This window comes from Gavia stellata, chromosome 1 (genome assembly GCF_030936135.1).
Source record: "Gavia stellata isolate bGavSte3 chromosome 1, bGavSte3.hap2, whole genome shotgun sequence".
In the NCBI taxonomy this organism is placed as follows: Eukaryota; Metazoa; Chordata; class Aves; order Gaviiformes; family Gaviidae; genus Gavia; species Gavia stellata.
Genome location: NC_082594.1, coordinates 7,132,463 through 7,151,162, shown reverse-complemented (window position 1 = coordinate 7,151,162; position 18,700 = coordinate 7,132,463). Strand labels below are relative to the sequence as shown.

General features: G+C 39.0%; 1 protein-coding gene across 1 annotated transcript in view; it reads right to left on the bottom strand.

The window, feature by feature from the left end:
* Window positions 1-18,700, bottom strand: part of SYTL2 (synaptotagmin like 2) — a 45,323-nt gene that overhangs the window by 11,558 nt on the left and 15,065 nt on the right. Inside the window, exons 3-10 of the mRNA XM_059835790.1 lie at window positions 18,072-18,210; window positions 11,722-11,794; window positions 11,072-11,171; window positions 9,146-10,024; window positions 6,677-8,387; window positions 6,214-6,215; window positions 2,537-2,638; window positions 1,521-1,574 (exon numbers count right to left, since the gene is read on the bottom strand). Coding sequence (XP_059691773.1) covers window positions 1,521-1,574; window positions 2,537-2,638; window positions 6,214-6,215; window positions 6,677-8,387; window positions 9,146-10,024; window positions 11,072-11,171; window positions 11,722-11,794; window positions 18,072-18,210 — 3,060 coding nt within the window. The remainder of the gene's footprint in view (window positions 1-1,520; window positions 1,575-2,536; window positions 2,639-6,213; window positions 6,216-6,676; window positions 8,388-9,145; window positions 10,025-11,071; window positions 11,172-11,721; window positions 11,795-18,071; window positions 18,211-18,700) is intronic.

The following is an 18,700-nucleotide window of genomic DNA, read 5'->3' as shown; positions in this document are numbered from 1 at the left end:
TGAGTTAAGCTTTTGCAAAGCTTTTGCTGTTGAAGCTCAAATAGTGCTCAACGTATCAGTTATTGTCAGTATGCAGTTAGATGCAGTTTCCCCATTGAGCAAGTATCTAGTCCAGATGTATAACTTGTTAGTTGTTAAATAAAAAAGGATTTATAATGTATTAGTTTAAATATCAGTGGATAAGTCTCTCCATGGTCTGCTGGAAGAATCCTATTACTCACTTCCTGCTGCATTTTCATTCCTCTCTTGATGCTGATCAGGTTTCGGACCTGCTCAGTGCAGTATTGACAACAGTCATTCAGTAGCACAAACAGCTTTGCAACGTTATAAATAGCATCAATATATTTTACACGTGGGAAGTTTTTGACTTCCCCAGACCCCATATGTTTCTGCGTTTTGCATCACTGTCCTCCTTTGAGGAGCTGGATCATAACAAAGGTAACATGAGTGTACAAGCTAAGCAAAGCAAAAAGATGAATGGTATTTTGCCTATGGATAGAACTTGCTTTATTCTGTCTGTACAGCTATTAGTTTGGCTGTGTTTGTCATTTTTTCAAAACTTCACTCTTAATAAATTTAACTCAGAAAACCCCCACCCTTTTCAGGTAGGTGTCTACATATTCCATATTGAATGTAAAACATGCTTTCAGTAGGGGTCTCCATTTGAAAGCAAAGTGCAGTACGGTACTTAAGTCTTGTTAATTTACTGGACATTGCATGCACCCTGTTACACTACGATCATCCTGTTTACACTACAGGTCACTAACATACAAAATGCTTTAAAGGATCTAAAACATGACAGCAAATGCAACTGTGCACAACTAGTTTTTAAGACTGTAGTGTTTGAATGCAGTAAATAAAAGAATTGTGTGTTATATTCCACCATATTCAATGTTATTTGGTGGTTTTCTATTGTGTTCATCTTGAAACGTTCTTGGAACAGGTTTGCTTTTATTTCGCTTAGATTTAGAATTCCTAAAGGTATATAGAAAAATTTAACAGTAAGGCATCTGTAATGCACTAATGGACTGATGATATCAACAGAAACTGGTCTAGTAGTTCATCCATTGCTTAGAGTAATTCTACTTTGCTGGACTGAGACAGGGATTGTAAGAGAGGTTCCTTTTTCAACTGATGTATTCTGAAGAGTGTTTTGCACTAGGAAAAGTAATCTTGCATCTTATAATGCAACAGATGAACAGGCAAATGCAATATTTACTTAGGCCAAGTCTTTCAACTGAGCTAATATTCAAAGCTCTCAATGATTTGAGTAACTGTTTCATAGGCTGAATGACCAACGGCCAAAATATTACACTGATAGGTGGCACAGAGTTTCCACAGATTTAGCAGGATGTAACAACACAACAAAATTCTACAAAAGCATTTCAGTCATGCTGAAGTTAATCAAATCTAAAAGCACAATACTATTACAGGTTTAAAAAAAAAAAAAAATACTTCACTAGCAAACAGAGGCCATTGAAAAAAAAACAAACTTCCATGCAGACACAAAAGATATTTACCATCTTCAGCACTAAGAGCTAGTTCTTCCTTTGGATTATTTATTTTTCCTTTATCTGTGCAGGAAAAAAGTAACACAGTTAGAAATTTTGCTGCTCAGTATGATAAAATGGATGGCAGTGGTAATTGCAGAATTAAGAGTAATGAGGACAAAAAAACCAAACAAACCAGCAGAGTCATGGGAATGGTTAAATTCAAGAGGCGCTTTCTACTTCATACACTAGTTCAAGCCTACATCCAAGCAGCAGTCTCATGTTGACACAGTTTCTGTCAGTGTGCTGTTCAACAATGTTAGTGCATACCTAAAACCTAGAAACTAGTTAGAAGCAAGCAATAGCATAAGTAGTATTAGAAGAGTAATGTGCCAACAATAGCCAACATCTTTCAAAATCTACACCTCCACATTTCAGTTCACAAATGTGAGTTCAGTTTATGTCTTTTCCACTAGACATGAGAAAACACTCGGGGCAGGGTGAACGGAGACAGGAATAATAATTTAAAAAAAATCCTAGGAGGCTACAGAGGGAAGTCAGGAATAAAATTTAAGTACAATCTTATCTCACTGTATTCTCTTAAAGTGAGTTTGGTATATTAACTGCTAGAATACACAGGTGAAACACTACTAAACTAAGATGATTTTTTTCATGCTTCCGCTGTCTACCTATTTGACCCAAGCAAGCAGCCAGGAGACAATGGCAGTTGTTGCTCATTACTGATTTGGGTAGTTGCCAATATTTTCACTATTGAAAAACTATCCAAGAAACAGTTCATCACTGATTAACACAGTGCATTTTTGGAAGATGTCTGCTTCATTGACCAGTGTTGTTTCCAAATTAACACAAAGAACTGAAAACTAAACTGTATGAGAAAAGAATTCAGTTCTCCAGTACAAGCTCCATATGGCTTATTGAGAAACAAAGACAAAACCACTACTTGGCAAAGCTGTATGGAAAACCAGCATGAACATGTTTAAGCCAAAGTGGGGGTCATGGGAGACACACACAAGCTTTGTGCTCACTTGAGGTGGCTGATGGAATGTCCTCTAGACTTTTGGAAGGCATTTTCCTATCTGCACTCCTTTTCAAAGCCATCAAAACAGGGTTTAATTCTTCTTCTGAACCTGTTACGAGACAAAACACATGAACACTGCACACATAGACATGCCATTTTAAGCAAGTCACTAAAAAAACAACCATGATTTTCTCCTGAGAATCTATTTTGACTGTTAGCAAAGACAGTGAACGTTCAGTGAAAATACAAAATAAATACAAAATAAACAAAATAAATGTCTAATTTTAAGTGTCCATTTGGTCTCTAAATTCTCTCAGTCATCAGTAGAGAGCGGGAGGTCAGCTGATTTGCCCTGTGTAAGTATCTCTGTCTGTACTGACTAATAAGGGGGTTTCAGACAATTATGGCACTTAATTGTCTAATAACAATATAGGATAAACTCAGACATTAGCCATTTTGTAACCATCTTGTAAACATCTTGTTATGAAACAGCACAAAAAAGTTAATAGCTTTAGTTTTTCCCTCCGTGTAAGTTTGTCTGTTATATTTTCTCCCTGGTGAAAGTAATTTTGTTTCAATACTTGAGTAACAACCACAAAAAAAAAAAAAACCCCACAGCTGTGGAGGTATTTTGATCCCTGAAATTATGCAATTGTCTCCAAGGGCAGAACCAAGACAGACCTAGCTCCTTCAGAAACCTTTTAGACAGACCCTCTGTCCTCCCTACCTTACTTCCCTCCCCACATCAGCCAACCAATCAGACCTTACAGTGTTGCTGTCTAATTATGGGTAAAAACAAATTATGTTTCATTTTTCCTGATTTGTTTTCCTGTTTTCCTGATTTGAGTTTTCACTGACGTCCATTGGAATCTCACTTTCAAAACGGGCTCAAGAGTAAGTTGGCAGGCCCTGGAAACTTCACATATTTCTCAGATTCTCCAGATGAAGAAAACATTCCCAGTCTCTCAGCAGCAGATTAAAAAGGTTAAATTACTTCCTCTACTTTAAGCTCTTTGAAAACTATCACACACCATACATCAACTAGAGCTGCCATTCAATCAAATAATGAGAATCCTAGTAAACAGACCACTTCATTTATAAGGCCATTTTCTAGTGCAACAGCAGCAATGCTAAACGAAATAGCCCAGAGTATTGTTATCATCTTTATATCCAGCCATTCCACTGCTAAGTATTTACATTTGAAGACTAACTGGTCAAACTAAGGAATGAACTCAGTCAGCCACTGATGGTTTTTTTCCTCTTTTAATCTAGTATATTTAAAAGAAATACCAGATTGAGTGTTACAATGTTATTAATTTGAAGGCGATGTCACAGGGGAGGAAGAAGAGGGTAAATCATGAAGACTGATGCAATTGATTCATGCTGCTAAACTCCCCTTAACAAAAAGTCTTACCCGAATGTAGTACCCATTTGTCAAATGCTTTCCAATTAAAGGACTTAATTAGCTCTTCCCATCCTTCCCAAAAAATATCCAAAGCATTCAATTAAGAAATAAGAATCACACATACTTTCAGTTAACATATTTCAAGTTGGCCACCAAAAAAAATTGTAGCCACGTTTAACAACCCAGCACTATGAATTTTAGAAATCAAATGGCTCACGAGCTGAACTTCCAGTTCCAGAGGGGGAATCAGAATTTTCATCTGAAAACTGGGATCCCAAATTTGAGCCGTCCCCTTCCTCTTCATCATCATCCTCATGCTGAGACATTAGGCAGAGTTGAGCTCCTTCTGGCTGGGTGGAGTTGCTCTCATCTTTAAGTGGTGTGCTTGCTCTTCTGAATTTCAACAGTGCTTTAAATTCTGAATTCTTTTCAGAGGAAACCAACGATGTGCTTTCATCTGTCCTTCCTTTTTTGTTTATTTTGAATGGCTTGATTGCAGTCATATTGGTTTCTCCTTCCAAGGGAGGAAGATCAGCTGGAGCCTTGTTTCTCTTTTCTATTTTATTAATAGCTCCATTTCTTTTAGGAAAATCAGAAGCTTCAATTTCACTTACTGCAAGATCATTTTCTGAAGCTTTGGTGTTTTGTTCTGGAGCTCCCCCTTTGATAGCTATCTTCATCTGTGTATGATAGCTACTTAAAGCATTATTTGGCTGTGACATTGTCATGAATAGAGTCTCTTTTTGTGATGGAAACATATGATCCCCAAACTTTTCTTGGTTATGTAACTCTTTGGATATTGGACATGAAACTTCAGATGCTTCTTGAAGAAGTTTTTCTAAAGAGCAACTGAATTCACTGAATTTTGCAATATTTGAAGCAGAAGTTTTTTCTATTGTTTCTTGTATTTCTTGAGAATGATCCCTCTCTCGTTGACATGGAGCATGCACACTTAGACTAGATTGTGTTTTACTTTGCATTTTCTTACCCAGATATTCCTGTGAAGAAGTTGGTGTTTCAGAAACTTCTTTTGGTAGCTTCTGCAAATTAACATCAGATACTCCATATTCAGCCTTGGACAGTGCAGGTCTTCCTATGGTCTCACCAATTTCCTGCAGCAACGCTCCATCGTGCTCACGGGTCGTGCTTTTAACTTCTACCTCAGCAGTGCTCCGTACTGTGCTGTCGGCACGTTTTGGTTTAGGAGGTGGCGTTTTGGAGGCCTCCTTCAGCAGCTTCTCTAAAGCAGAACTCAAGCCACTGACCTTGGATGGGGCAACAGACTTTTCTATGGTCTCACCAATTTCCTGCAGCAACGCTCCATCGTGCTCACGGGTCGTGCTTTTAACTTCTACCTCAGCAGTGCTCCGTACTGTGCTGTCGGCACGTTTTGGTTTAGGAGGCGGCGTTTCGGAGGCCTCCTTCAGCAGCTTCTCTAAGGCAGAACTCAAGCCACTGACCTTGGATGGGGCAACAGACTTTTCTATGGTCTCACCAATTTCCTGCAGCAACGCTCCATCGTGCTCACGGGTCGTGCTTTTAACTTCTACCTCAGCAGTGCTCCGTACTGTGCTGTCGGCACGTTTTGGTTTAGGAGGTGGCGTTTCGGAGGCCTCCTTCAGCAGCTTCTCTAAGGCAGAACTCAAGCCACTGACCTTGGATGGGGCAACAGACTTTTCTATGGTCTCACCAATTTCCTGCAGCAACGCTCCATCATGCTCACGGGTCGAGCTTTTAACTTCCACCTCAACAGTGCTCCGTATTGTGCTGTCGGCACGTTTTGGTTTAGGAGGTGGCATTTCGGAGGCCTCCTTCAGCAGCTTCTCTAAAGCAGAACTCAAGCCACTGACCTTGGATGGGGCAACAGACTTTTCTATGGTCTCACCAATTTCCTGCAGCAACGCTCCATCGTGCTCACGGGTCGAGCTTTTAACTTCCACCTCAACAGTGCTCCGTATTGTGCTGTCGGCACGTTTTGGTTTAGGAGGTGGCATTTCAGAGGCCTCCTTCAGCAGCTTCTCTAAGGCAGAACTCAAGCCACTGACCTTGGATGGGGCGACAGACTTTTCTATGGTCTCACCAATTTCCTGCAGCAACGCTCCATCGTGCTCGTGGGTCGTGCTTTTAGCTTCTACCTCAGCAGTGCTCCGTATTGTGCTCTCGGCTCGTTTTGGTTTAGGAGGCGGCATTTCGGAGGCCTCCTTCAGCAGCTTCTCTAAGGCAGAACTCAAGCCACTGACCTTGGATGGGGCAACAGACTTTTCTGTGGTCTCATTGACCTCTTCAGGCTGACCAGCATTTTCTTGGCATGTTGAATCTACACTACAGTTATTTTGTGATATACTATTTGCATTATCGGATGTTTTCATTCCCACCTTTCTATATTCAGAAGGTTGAAATGCAAAGGTTTCTCTGAGCAGGTTCTTCAAACCAGCTTGAGGCCTCTGAGAGCCCTCAAGGGTATCATCCTTGTCTGCTGCCTGATGTCGTAGACAGAAAGGTTCAAATTCCCTAAACAATTTCCTAAGGCTTTTTTTGTTTTCATGCTCATCTGTTGATGGCACATTCACTTTTCCTGTGCTTTTGCCTATTTCTTCTTTTTGATCAGCAGGAAAAATATCGTGGCTCTGTTCTACTGTTCTTTCAAAGACCTTGCAGCGACTCAAGTGAAAAGTTGTCCCATTAAAAATGTTTTCTTGTAGGTTCCAACTAGATGACATCTCAGAGTCTTCCTTTTCTAACTTCTTTAGGCCTAGTTTAAATACATCAAGCTTAGCTTCCTCTTTAGGAAGACTGATATCTGATGGAGTAGTCTTATTCTCCACTTTTTCTATAGGTAAACATAGCCAGTCATCTACTGCTGTCTCCTTTAAAGCATCTTTATCACCAGGTGATTGGAGCAACTGTAAGGAAACATGATGTTCTTTTGATGAAACAACACTTTTTTCTACACGTTCTTTAACTTCTTGCTCTGGAAGTCCCATCTTTTCCTGGGGTTTTGAGATAACTGGTTTTCTGTCCAGCTGGGCAGAGTCTGTATTTTTTGTGTGTGTCACATTCAGACCTTTCAGGGTAGGAAATCCTAAAGGCAGTTCACATAACACAGAATCTAGTTTCTGTGTTTTTCCTCTCTCAGATGTTTGGGTTTGTTGTTGAATTAACTCATGCTTGCTCACATTATTTCTGCCTTTATATTCCCCTGATTTTCTTTCATAGGTTATTGGACTACTATTATTTGGCAAAGAAACATCTCCCCTATCAATGCTACTCTGTAATTTAACTCCGGTATCCCAGAAGTTTCTCAAACTCTGGAACCGTGAAGGATCTGAAATTTGATTCTCGGACTTTTGATTCATTTTTTCTTTTAAAGACAAAACCTGGAAGCTGGGCTTCTGTTGGGAACAAGCAGCAACTTTTCCTTTAAGTGTTTCTTTCTCATCTTTGTCTTTGCTTTCTGGGGAAGCTGAAGCGGTATCAACACTTCGTTGCAAGTTACTGGCTTTTGGTAATTCTGTATATTCATGAACTTCACCATCAGACGGAAGTGTTCTTTCTGGCTTTTCAACTGCATGGCCTGGTCCAAACTCAGAGTTTTGATGTTCATTCCTTGAAGCCTGGCTTGCACAACTGAGTGCAGCACTTCTTAACATATTCTTGCTTTGATCGTCCAATCCATTAGGTAGGTATACTGCAGCTGGTTTTATTTTATCACTTTCTCGGAGACCTTTCAATGCACCGCCACCAGATGCATTAGTATTGATACTAAATTCTTGCTCTCTGTGACTGGGGATAGTTTTATCCCTTTCCCAGAATGCTCTGATCTCTCTTCTTTTTTCTTCTATTGCCTTCTCCGATTCACATTTCTGAGCTGGTATCTTGTGTTCTTGATGTTCCAAGAGATTTGATTTTTGATTTTGTTGCTTGATATCTTGACCATGTTCTTTTTCTTCAACTCTTGTACAGTCAAATTCAGTTAGTGATCTGTCATTTTGCTTCTCATTCTTTTCCCCTTTCTTAGGTTTCATACTCTCTTTTATCAGCTGTATATCTTCTGAAATAAATGATGTAGGTGAAATACTGTTCTGTAGTTTAATCTTTCTAAATGGTAACTCTTCTGTAGCTTCTGTTTTCCCATCCATGCTAGGCCCACTGTGTTCTGTAGGAAGAACTGCTGCTCTGGTTGAGAAGTCCACTTCCTCTTTGGGTTCCCTGCCTTGGGATCTAGCTGATACATGCTTCGTATCTTCAATACCAGAACTTCTTTTAAACCAATCTAAAACTTTTGATACAGATTCATCGGCCACTTTCATGAGTTCATCAGCATGTTTGTCAGGCTTGAAAGTGGTTTTAGCATCTTGCTCCTCAACAAGATCAGGCTTACCTTGTGGAAGACTTGTAGAATTGGTATTTGACACCTCATGTACTTCTGTCTTAGCAGAAAGCTGATGTTCATCTACAATGTAAACAAACTTATCAGAGTTAGGAAACAGACACACGACACTACAAATGTTCAACCTATCTTGAAAAATCTCTCAGATTTCTTTTTTTTTTTCTTCTCTGCTAACAGTTTAAAAAGAGTTCTCTGTCCTTGTGGTTTTTGAAAGAACCATACTGCAGGTAATAGAGTGAAAAATAAATTCCTGCAGAGATATCCTACTGGAAGATTAATCATATTACTTTTGAGGGTGCGAGCAGATAAGATTGGTTATGCCCTTTCTAAAGGAAACGGCTACATTGAAGGGGGGCTGGATGGGGCGGGGGGGGGGGGACGGACACACAACCCAGCATATCTGTGTTTAGTCCCATGAGCAAATCCCCAAGTCACAACTGGATTGCTACCAAGGACAGCTGACAGCAGTACACCAACAATTCTTCAGTTCCCGTGCAGACAGATCTACCAGGTCTTATGACAGGAATTTTATCCAAATGCCATCACTTCACCTTCATCATCCACAATAAAGGTGCCTATCCAGGCTCTGATCTGATTGTTAATTCTTAAGAATACCAATAGAATAACGTCTAAAAACGACTGACTATGTTACAGCGTTAAAATACAAAAAAGTGATTTAGAATTTAATTCTGCAGTATGTAGCACTTTCCTACTATTTCTGTTTCCTAGTTGTTAATTCTTAGATACAAGCAATTTAAAACATTATTGAATATGTGCTTTATGCTATTGCATTCTGTTCTTCACTCCTATTAGTCTCTTACCAGTAAAGTTTTTGTGTGACTTTGATTCATGGCTCAAGAACTGGTTGGCTTTATTTTCACGTGTTTCATCAACACTCACTTCATTATTGCTATTTGGCAGCATATTGCTGGAGGTCTTCTGTGGAGTTTCAGGCGTCTTAGGAGTAACTGTCTTTGTCTGCAAGGCTTCATTAACCAGGAAGACTGACCTATTAGGGTCACAAGGACCGGATGCCGATGTATCATCTTGTAAGTCATCTGTTGTTTTTACTTGTAAAGCTGAATAGGTTCCCAAAGGCTTTACAGTAGGAATTTGCTTATTCCCAAATGAATCTGATCTAATCGCATCATTTCCACTACTCTTCATTTCGTCCGTTTCTAACAAATCAAACTCTCCTTTTTCTCTACCATGGTGTAGCTGTGGGCTTTGCAGAGGTTCTCCTTTACCTGTGCTAGATGAGAACCTCACTTGTTTTAGTTTTTCCAGTGAAATTTGCGTGGAGTCTTCCATTTCTTCTGTAAGAGAGTTCTTCTCAATTTCTCCTTCAAAAATAGTTGCAGCAGGAAGAGCGTTCTTTTTCTGAACATCTAACATCTGACTAACACGAACTTCTGAGTCAGTGGAACTTGAACTTGAACTGCGCTTCAGAATGCCCCTGGGCTGTGTACCAATGCCATTAATCCTCTCGGTCCGTTTGGCTGGTTTTGGAACAAAGTCTTCTCTTTGTGACACAGGATCTGTTGCTTTCTGAATTAATTTCCTAGCTTTTGGGACAGGGCGCTTAACTAGTCCTTTCTGTGATTCATCAGTAGGTTCTACAGAAGGCTTCTTACGTTTCTCTGTTTCATCATTTTGCAAGTTTGGTTTAGGTTGGCTCTCTTCTGAGAGTGACAACATTTCTGTAAGACATATATAGAGAAGAAATCATGAGTTTACATGACATTCATCTGCATAAACAGAGGGGTATGACACCCTGCAGATCTAGAATGCAGTGATTATATTGGTTTAATAAAAACACCTGCAGTAAAACACAGGAGGAAATTCAACATAGGTGTTGATTTCATTTGTATGTAACAGGGAATTTTAACAGATTCAATCCTGCAGTTATTTCTTATTCTAGAAATATTAACTATTAGATCATTCCAAAAATAAGAAGCACATCAAATTTTTGATCAGTGTCATTCCTGCAAGGGACGAACTTTGCAAGGAAGGGTAGCTATTGAATATGCATACACCTCTTCAGATTCAGAATATAAGCAGCAACCTACAGAAATGGAAACAGGCGATTTCCACATTCATGTGGAACAAGGTAAAATACAGAAGTGATCTCCCAGTAGGGAGATGACATTGTTTTTTATTCCTAATGTGCAAGTCTTCCCTTTTCCTTTTGGCAAGCTTAGTAACAGAGACAGGAGAGTAATTTCCACATATAAGCCTGTAAATTACAACTTCAAATACCTGTATTGTGATATATCATCACTCAGCTGCTTGCTTCCAGAGAACACTACAGGAAAGGGAGTATTTGAAAATAAACAGGACTGAGAAAACAAAGGAAAAAATAAAGATCAAAGGGAGTTAGGCTGCTTCTGTTGAGCCAATAGCAGCAAGGACTGGAAGGTCATAAAGACAGCTATGCCAAATTCAAGGAAATGTCTCTGTTCTCTTAACAGCAATTCAGGACAAGCATCCCTCTCAGATGGAGTGGTTAATACTGACTAGAACTGTGAGTAAAAGAAAGGAAGCAAAATCCATTTACTCACATAAACAGCCATTTCCTGAGTATATTCACATGTTTTACATGGGGTTTGAAACAAACTTGTTGGTAACTCCAAGTAGTTGAGATAAAACAGGTTTGATATCTTCCAAAAAGAAGCAATGAAAGTAAAAATAATTTCCACATAGACCACCAAGAAATTCACAGTCATATGCTAAATAAATATACTTACCCTTATTTGATAGCTGAGGTAGAATGGCTGGTCTGTTTTCTGATCCCCCACTGTTCAAGTTATCACCTGATGCAGTGGAATTAAATGGATTTCTCCTTTGCTAAAAAAAGGAATGAACATTATAATTGCAGTCAAACTGTTATATCAGTACAGTCTTGACAAAATACATGAAAGTGCAGCGATTTCCTCTGCCTCACTACCCTGTCAGCAAAGAATCTGAAAGCATGCCTCTTAAATTGGATACATGACAAAAAACCTAAAAAATACAAACCAGGGAACTATCAGAAGTGCTAGTGATAGCCTCATCCTGTTCTTTTTGAAGTCACCAACTGCAGAGATAAGCCACCACTTAAACCAGTCACTTCTGTGACTTCAGAGGTATTGGAACACAGCAAGACCATTCTTTTCAGAGGCTGAAGAGATTGGAAACAATGTCAAGCACAGACCGCCTCTGATTATAGCTGTAACAGCACTTTAGCACTGAACTTTTAGTGGTTTCCATGGTCTCCCTCCAAACCAAAAAATACTCATTTTTTTTTCAACTTATCATCTTTCTGCCTCAAATCCTTAATTATCTTTACTACAGAAACAAAGAAACACACAAAATGTAAAAGATAACTAACTTTTGCTATATTCATTACCAATCATACCTTTACTGGTGAGACTGCTGCCTTCATAGGTCTTTCCTCTGTTTTTTCTAACACAGAGGTTATTGGTTTAGAACTGCAAAGAAAAAGCATATAACAGCTTCAGCAAACAGGACATTACTTTAAGCCTTTTTCAAAAAGCAAAACAGATGCATTTATACATACTCGAATATAACCTCTCAGCACCTAAAGTTTTCTATTATTTAGCCTGTTCTTATCAGATTTAGAAGCAAACCTTCTCCTTCCATAGCAAGGGGATATTCTTGCTGCTTTGTTTTTGCAAAAATTTCTTTGCTTGTTGAAGAATTCAATACAACTTCTATTTGGCATGACAGAAACCATATTTGTGATGTCTTTTATATTTTTTAGCAAGCTTTATGTAAATATAGCCACTCTCCAAACAATATCAGTGTTGCTGTCTCCATCCTTGTCCTACATTTATACTTCTAGGACAGAAATCAAAGTGGAGGAAAGTACCAAAATCTGATAAAAATAGAGTTCTATAAAATGTCCAAGTCAGAAAAATCAGAGGGACCCCATCACCCCTATAGCAAAGATGTGACATGCCACAGATGACACCACATTCCCTCAGAGGTACAGCTTATAAGCTATTCTTTGAATTAAGATCTATAAAACCTGTGGTTTGATACCATAAGTGAATTAAGTTACTACTTGTGATCCTGACTAAGTATAGCCCAAATAAGGAGAAATTAAAACAGCTAGAAGAGACAGCACCTATGTTGTATCAAGAAATATTTCATCTACTTGCAGAATGATGCAAGGGGTTTTTTTCCAAACCAATCAGATATTTATAGTCTGAGTTAATCTCAACATCTCCGATATGAAAAAACATTTGTTTCTGAAGATGGAAGTTAGATGTGGATTTAAATATGGTCTTCATATAACAACAACATTCAGTATCTTAACTTTATATAGAAAATTCTGGCATTAACCAACTTACATGCTTATGATTTTGGGGATGGGGGAAACAGTACAAGGCAGGAAAAAAGAACATTCTCCAGGTAGGAAATGACCTCAGGCTAGGAAGGAAAGCAACTCCTACAGTTTTTTCCAATATAGATGTAAAAGGAGATTCCAATACCGAGTATTTCTTTGGTCAACGATTTTTGGCATGGGTGAAAAGACTTTCAGATATTGAGTGGTAAGTAGCAGAGCCACGAAACAATGCTTTGGAGGGCAGATGCAGTATCTCAGGACAAGAAAACAGCTCCCAGCTCTCATCAAGTTCCGGGTTCAAACAGGAGCTGCCTCCTCACCTGGACAAAGATCTCTCCAGTCAGGTAACTGGCAACAGTCTGCCCTGCTGAGGGGAGAACATCTTTCCCATCTTCTCCAGGCTGCAGTACAGTTAACGTCAAAGTTTAGGAAAAAGTCTGGTGGCCACCCTTGAAAGGCTACTGGCCTCTGGACTGCTAAGTGTGTTTGAGAAGTGACATCACTCCCATTTTACAAATGGAACATCATCATTATGGAGAAGAAAAGATGACACAGTAATGAGCAGCCTCAACATAAGGCTAGGAAAAAAACTAAAACAGTTGTAATCCGAGCTATAAACTTCTATATCCCTTCCTTGCTCTTTTGGTTCAACACTACCTTTAAGAAATATGCCATTATGCATAGTGATACAAACTTAAGGTATGAGCTGATCTTGTAACGAAAACTGTCTCATGGGTGAAAAAGTAAACTGTTCTTATATTTCAACACTAACTGCAACAGCCTCTTGCATGCACACACCAGGTATAACAGAATATTATTGTTCTTTTTGTTCTTCTCTGATCCTAAATAAGAAAAAAAAATCTAGTTCTCAAAGAGCTAAATATTGCGACTTTTAATTTCTTTTCAAAAAATATCATTCCACATTACAGCTTTTAAGCTTAGTTCTAATACTTTTTTTTTTTTAAAAAAGTCTGAAGATACCTATATTTAAAGAAACTTTATTCTGCTGAACTGGAGTTTGTGTTCTTGCTTTTATAAGCACTTGAATCTGTGGTTTTGTTTTTATGAGCACCTGTGTGCTCCTGCACTTTGTGTCTTATCTACAACATCTACTACCCAACAGGACAACCTTTTTTTTTTTTTAAAGGTCTAGGTCATGAATGCTTCAACCCTTCCCTCATTTTAAACAAGGAAAATACTGTTATGTACCCTGGGCTGCAAGAAACTGATAAGACATTCTTCAATCTGCAGTTTTTACAGGAGAGGAGGTAACTAAATCTCATTGAACACCCACAATCCCACAATATTTTAATGCAATGCTACTTCAGACTTACCATAGAATAATTAAAGAGTTGTTAATTTGGCATTACATACTGAAAATCCTGCTCTAAAGAAAACGTAAGGTAGACAAAAAACCCACACACTCAGGATCCTGTAACTAAGTTTCACAACAAAGGGTCTGAAAATATGAGTTTACCCTAAATGCCTACAGATGGGAAAAGTGAACAAACAGTTCCCAGATATGCTGCATTCACAAGGCTAATCTAAGAGAGTGTATGAAGCCAAGCTGATAAATACACCCAGATTAAAAAATTCCTGCACTTCAATTCAGCAAAACAAAGTGCTGAGAACCACACTGAAGGCCCAAACTCCACACAGACTGGACAGGAACCAAGAGGCAACAAGGCCAAGGCAGGAGCAAAGCTGGAGAAAGGGGTTATAAATTTGCAGACGTTGTCCATACAGTCTACTCAGAAATAGCCTCCTATTCAAACAAATAAGCTTTCCTGGGCTCATCCTGAAGGGTAGAGAATCTGGTGTGAGTAAAGCTAGTGCAATTTAATGGTAGTCCATAAAAGTGTCCTTATCTAGGTATCCCAGCACCCCTATTATTCCAGAAAAGTTACGTGGATTTTAAGAATTAGGGCTTTTGTGCAAATTTTCACCTTACAGAACTCTAGGACACACGCTTGTCACCTGTTCAGTGTAGGCTAAGAATATTTTCTAGGCTAGGGAAGAAAACAACCTACAAATCATGATTTGAAAGATAAAACCCTTTTAACACTGCCCAGTTTTGAGATTCAGCATATAGACAGATGGTATCACTGAACAGAGGTAATGTTGACAGTCTGAGTCACCCTATAATAACTCGTTCTGCGCAAGGCTACAACTTCAAAGACACTTCACACTCCTGGTCTCCAAAAGCTCCAGTATGCAAGAAAGTATCACAGTGTTAGAATGACCAAAACAAAATAATTCCTAGTTTCATTACTGAATTTAGATATTTGGGTTTGGGGATGAAGATCACTATGCTAGTTTTAAGAATATAGTTGTGGGCTAATTTCTGTTTCACCTAATATAGCAGCACCCTGACTCAACAGCAGTTGAACTGGCCCCAGGGCTGGATTTGATCCTCAGCGGTTTACAAACAGATCTACCAGACCTGAACTTTCTTCACATTGAGTAAGAATTGTTTTGGTTTAAGAATAGGATGCAGAACAAAAAAAAGTCTGGGTAATTTGTTATCATGTATCTTCTGGTCCCAATCCTCCAGTTAGCAGTTGTTCAGTTTATGCAAAGCCTGCAAGCCAGGGCTGCCCTGAAGCCTGCTCTTAGAGGAAGAAGGGGAAAAAAAAACCCCAAACCCTAAAACCCACAAACCTACCCTTAAAGCAGCACTTTAAAATGTTTTAGAAGTCCAAGCACTTGAACCACGTGTAGCATTTGGACGCTAGAAGCTGTGAACTCACTTTACGCAATCCCAAGCTCCAGAATGATACTCTGTTTCACTCTCTTAGTTGTAGCCATGTTGAGACTATAGCATTGCAAGAGGAAGAGTGAATTAATTCCTTGCAGCTCTGCTATCCTAACAGCCAAATTAAGTGTTTGTAGTGTCTAGGCTTTCCCTTCCCACCCCAACTGGTGGTGTTATTTCTTTCCCAGCATTGTGTTTCCCCTGAATTCCTGGTCAGCTGCTGCCATTAGAGACAGGCATACAGCTATGTCAGCCCAGTTTCTTTCAAAGTCCAGTATCAAGAGAACAGAAAGGAGGAGTATTTTAAAAACATACGGTGCCTCCTGCAATTTCCTGCATGCAATGTTGTGCAGACTAATCTCAGTCAGAGTGAAATATGCCCATACTGAAGTCATAAGCAATGAATTGCACATAGCCCTGCCACGTTTGCTTGCTTCAGCTTTTGACATTTTAGAACCAAATAATCTGAGACATTTAATCAAGTATTTATGCAAAGCAAATGCAAGTAAGCATCCAGCCTATATATTATAGATCACTTCCTAAGGTCCACTTCCAACTGTCTCATAAATCCTGGACTGTGTGTAAGCTTGCTTTAGAGGGAAGATCTTGAGCTATTGGTGAGAATATGAGCATACATGAACAAGGCATACAGGCTGATTAATTTCTGGCACAATTTGGAGCAAAGTGCAGGAGAGGGTCCTGGGCAAAAATTATCGAGCTTCACATGGCTGTAGCCTGAAATAAGTCACCAAACCACCTCAAGTTAAAGACCACTGTCAACTTGGTCACACTCCAAACAATTGTCTACATGTTCTTAGACCTCATTATACGTCATATTTTTGAAGAGGCTGCCCTGGCAGTTTATGAAATGTATTACTCTTTATCAGTCACAAACAATTTGTAGAGTTGTAATGGTAAGAGTAATACTATAAGGCTGTACTTCTTTTAAAGTATCATCATTTTTTCCTGATGTGCCAGGTGACATGCAAAATATTCTAAAAGATATATATTAAACAGCAACATGTCTTGTGTTGTCCATAAAGAAATAACTCCATAGCAATCTCCTGTAGGTAAAAGCCACCTGTAAAAAAACTACATTCAGCAACAACTACCCGTCAGCATTATCAGCCAGCGTGGAGTGGGGGGGAAGCTAAGCTCTTTCTTGTGATAAGCAACCTTATGGTACAATTTCATTTTTTGGGAAGTCTATAACAAAGCGGCTTATTTGACCTTTTTGAGCACAATTTCAGGTGTGGGTAAGACTAATACCCCTTTGAGTTCACTGATAACGATACATTTAGGATAAGAAAGACCAGTAACGCAAGCTGGAGTTGTTAAGACTTACACCAACCTTTGGTGCCATTCATGGTGAACGTGCACGCCCAGTTTGCAGACCACGAAAGTGAAAGATTCAACTGCTACTAGATACTGTACAAATGCATAGTAGGAGACAAGCCTTGCTGCAAAGAAAAAACAGATGACGTACAGAGAAGGACTTAGAAGACAGACAAGAAAGTGAAAGGTTATAAAGCTGATCAATGGCACAACCAGAAGTAAAACAGTCATCCTAAGAAGTAACTCTGGCACTTACCTCACTCTGTTCACTGAAAGCACAAACAATAGCTATACGTGTTACACCCTGGTTCTTGTTTCCTCAACAGTGTTGAGAAATCTGGCCGTTTAAAAGACATTTCATTTCCACCTGCTGTCACCCTAGCTAAGAGATCAGCACTCTGCTTTCCAGATGTAGGCTTTCTGAAAGCTTTTCACATAGCCAATGAATCACTACACGTAGGTATTTTAAAGAGAAAACATGTCTCTCAGAAATCAACTCAGGATATTTCAAAGGAAAATGGAGCTGTTTCAGATGTTTACAGACTTGAGATAGATTTTGTATTAAATCACTCTGTAGTTCAGAAACTACTTATCATCCAGCTTTCCTGCAACAACTATAGCCATTCAGGCATATCCAAGCAGACCGTCTTGCCTTACTCTGAATGGAAGCCTCTCCCTTCCAGAAAGACATTTATTTTTCTTTGTAGAATCTAACTTATTTTCCACAAGTATCCAAAGATTCTGGGTCTTTCCACCTGAAATACATTTGGTCATCTTAAAAAGTCTCAGAGGTCTTAAACTGTGCACCCAAAAATCTGTTAAATTCTAAAGAGCTGTTTGTCAGTCTCTGATTCTTTGTGTGATCCAAGCTTAAAATTCAGGCTGAATCAATAGTCTGGTCTCATTAAGTGACTGAATGAAGGGATGCAGAGGTTATTGTCCCCCTGTTACTAACTGGAGAGGCCTGATCATGGCCAGCCATTCTAACCAGAGAATCCTGGTCTTGATTCTGGGAGCTAGACTAAATTGTGACTAAGAATGTGTGTGGGACCATTCTATACACCATTGACAACTTTTTCCTTGAAGAGGTAAGCCAAAGATTGTTCTGCATTTGAATGCAGAACAATTAACACTGCATGACTATGATTTGTCAACCTTTCACATGCACGGATTCCTTGGGCGATTCTGAGGAAACATTTGATGATCTTTGAAATAAGAGGAAAGTACAATATTTTGGATGGAACTTACAGCTCAAAAGTTTCACCAGTCCCGATATATAAATATTAAGTGTCATTAAACAGCTTACCTTGAACTAGATTTCAGTTGTTGTTGTTCTTCTTGATGCTCCACAATGCCATGTAGTTCTGGTGGCACAAAGACTTCTTTATTAACATTGCTCACCCAGCTGTTCTTTACTTTGTTTGATTTGCTCTGACTCACTTCAGCTAAAACATGAAACAACAATATTGTTGTCTCCCATATGTTCTTACAGGATTTCTTAAGAAGCAAATGCAAGTATTTGCATTCAGTCCTACAGCTATTTCAAAAGTCTACTGCACTTGAATTGTGTACAGAAGCAGATCTGGTGCCTTCTAAAGAATTTTTTTTTTTTTAATGCTACTAGAAATGTCACATACTGCTCTGAATATTTCACTCTACTACTCCAGGTACATCTGCTTTAGACCATGAAGTGATCCTAAAAGGAGAAGTTTTCCACAACAACCCTGGTAAAGATTGATCCTGTAGTTCTTGCAGCTAGATAAACATTGAAAATTCAACCTCATTGTCCTGAGGAAACAAAAACAATTAAACCATAGGAAACTGAAAATATGTTCCAGTTCAGTTAATCAAGTCAATTATTCCCTTCCTACAGCAGTAAACTGGAAGTTTAAGCAGGTGGCTAATCCTTTATGGATAAAATTACCACAAGAAGTT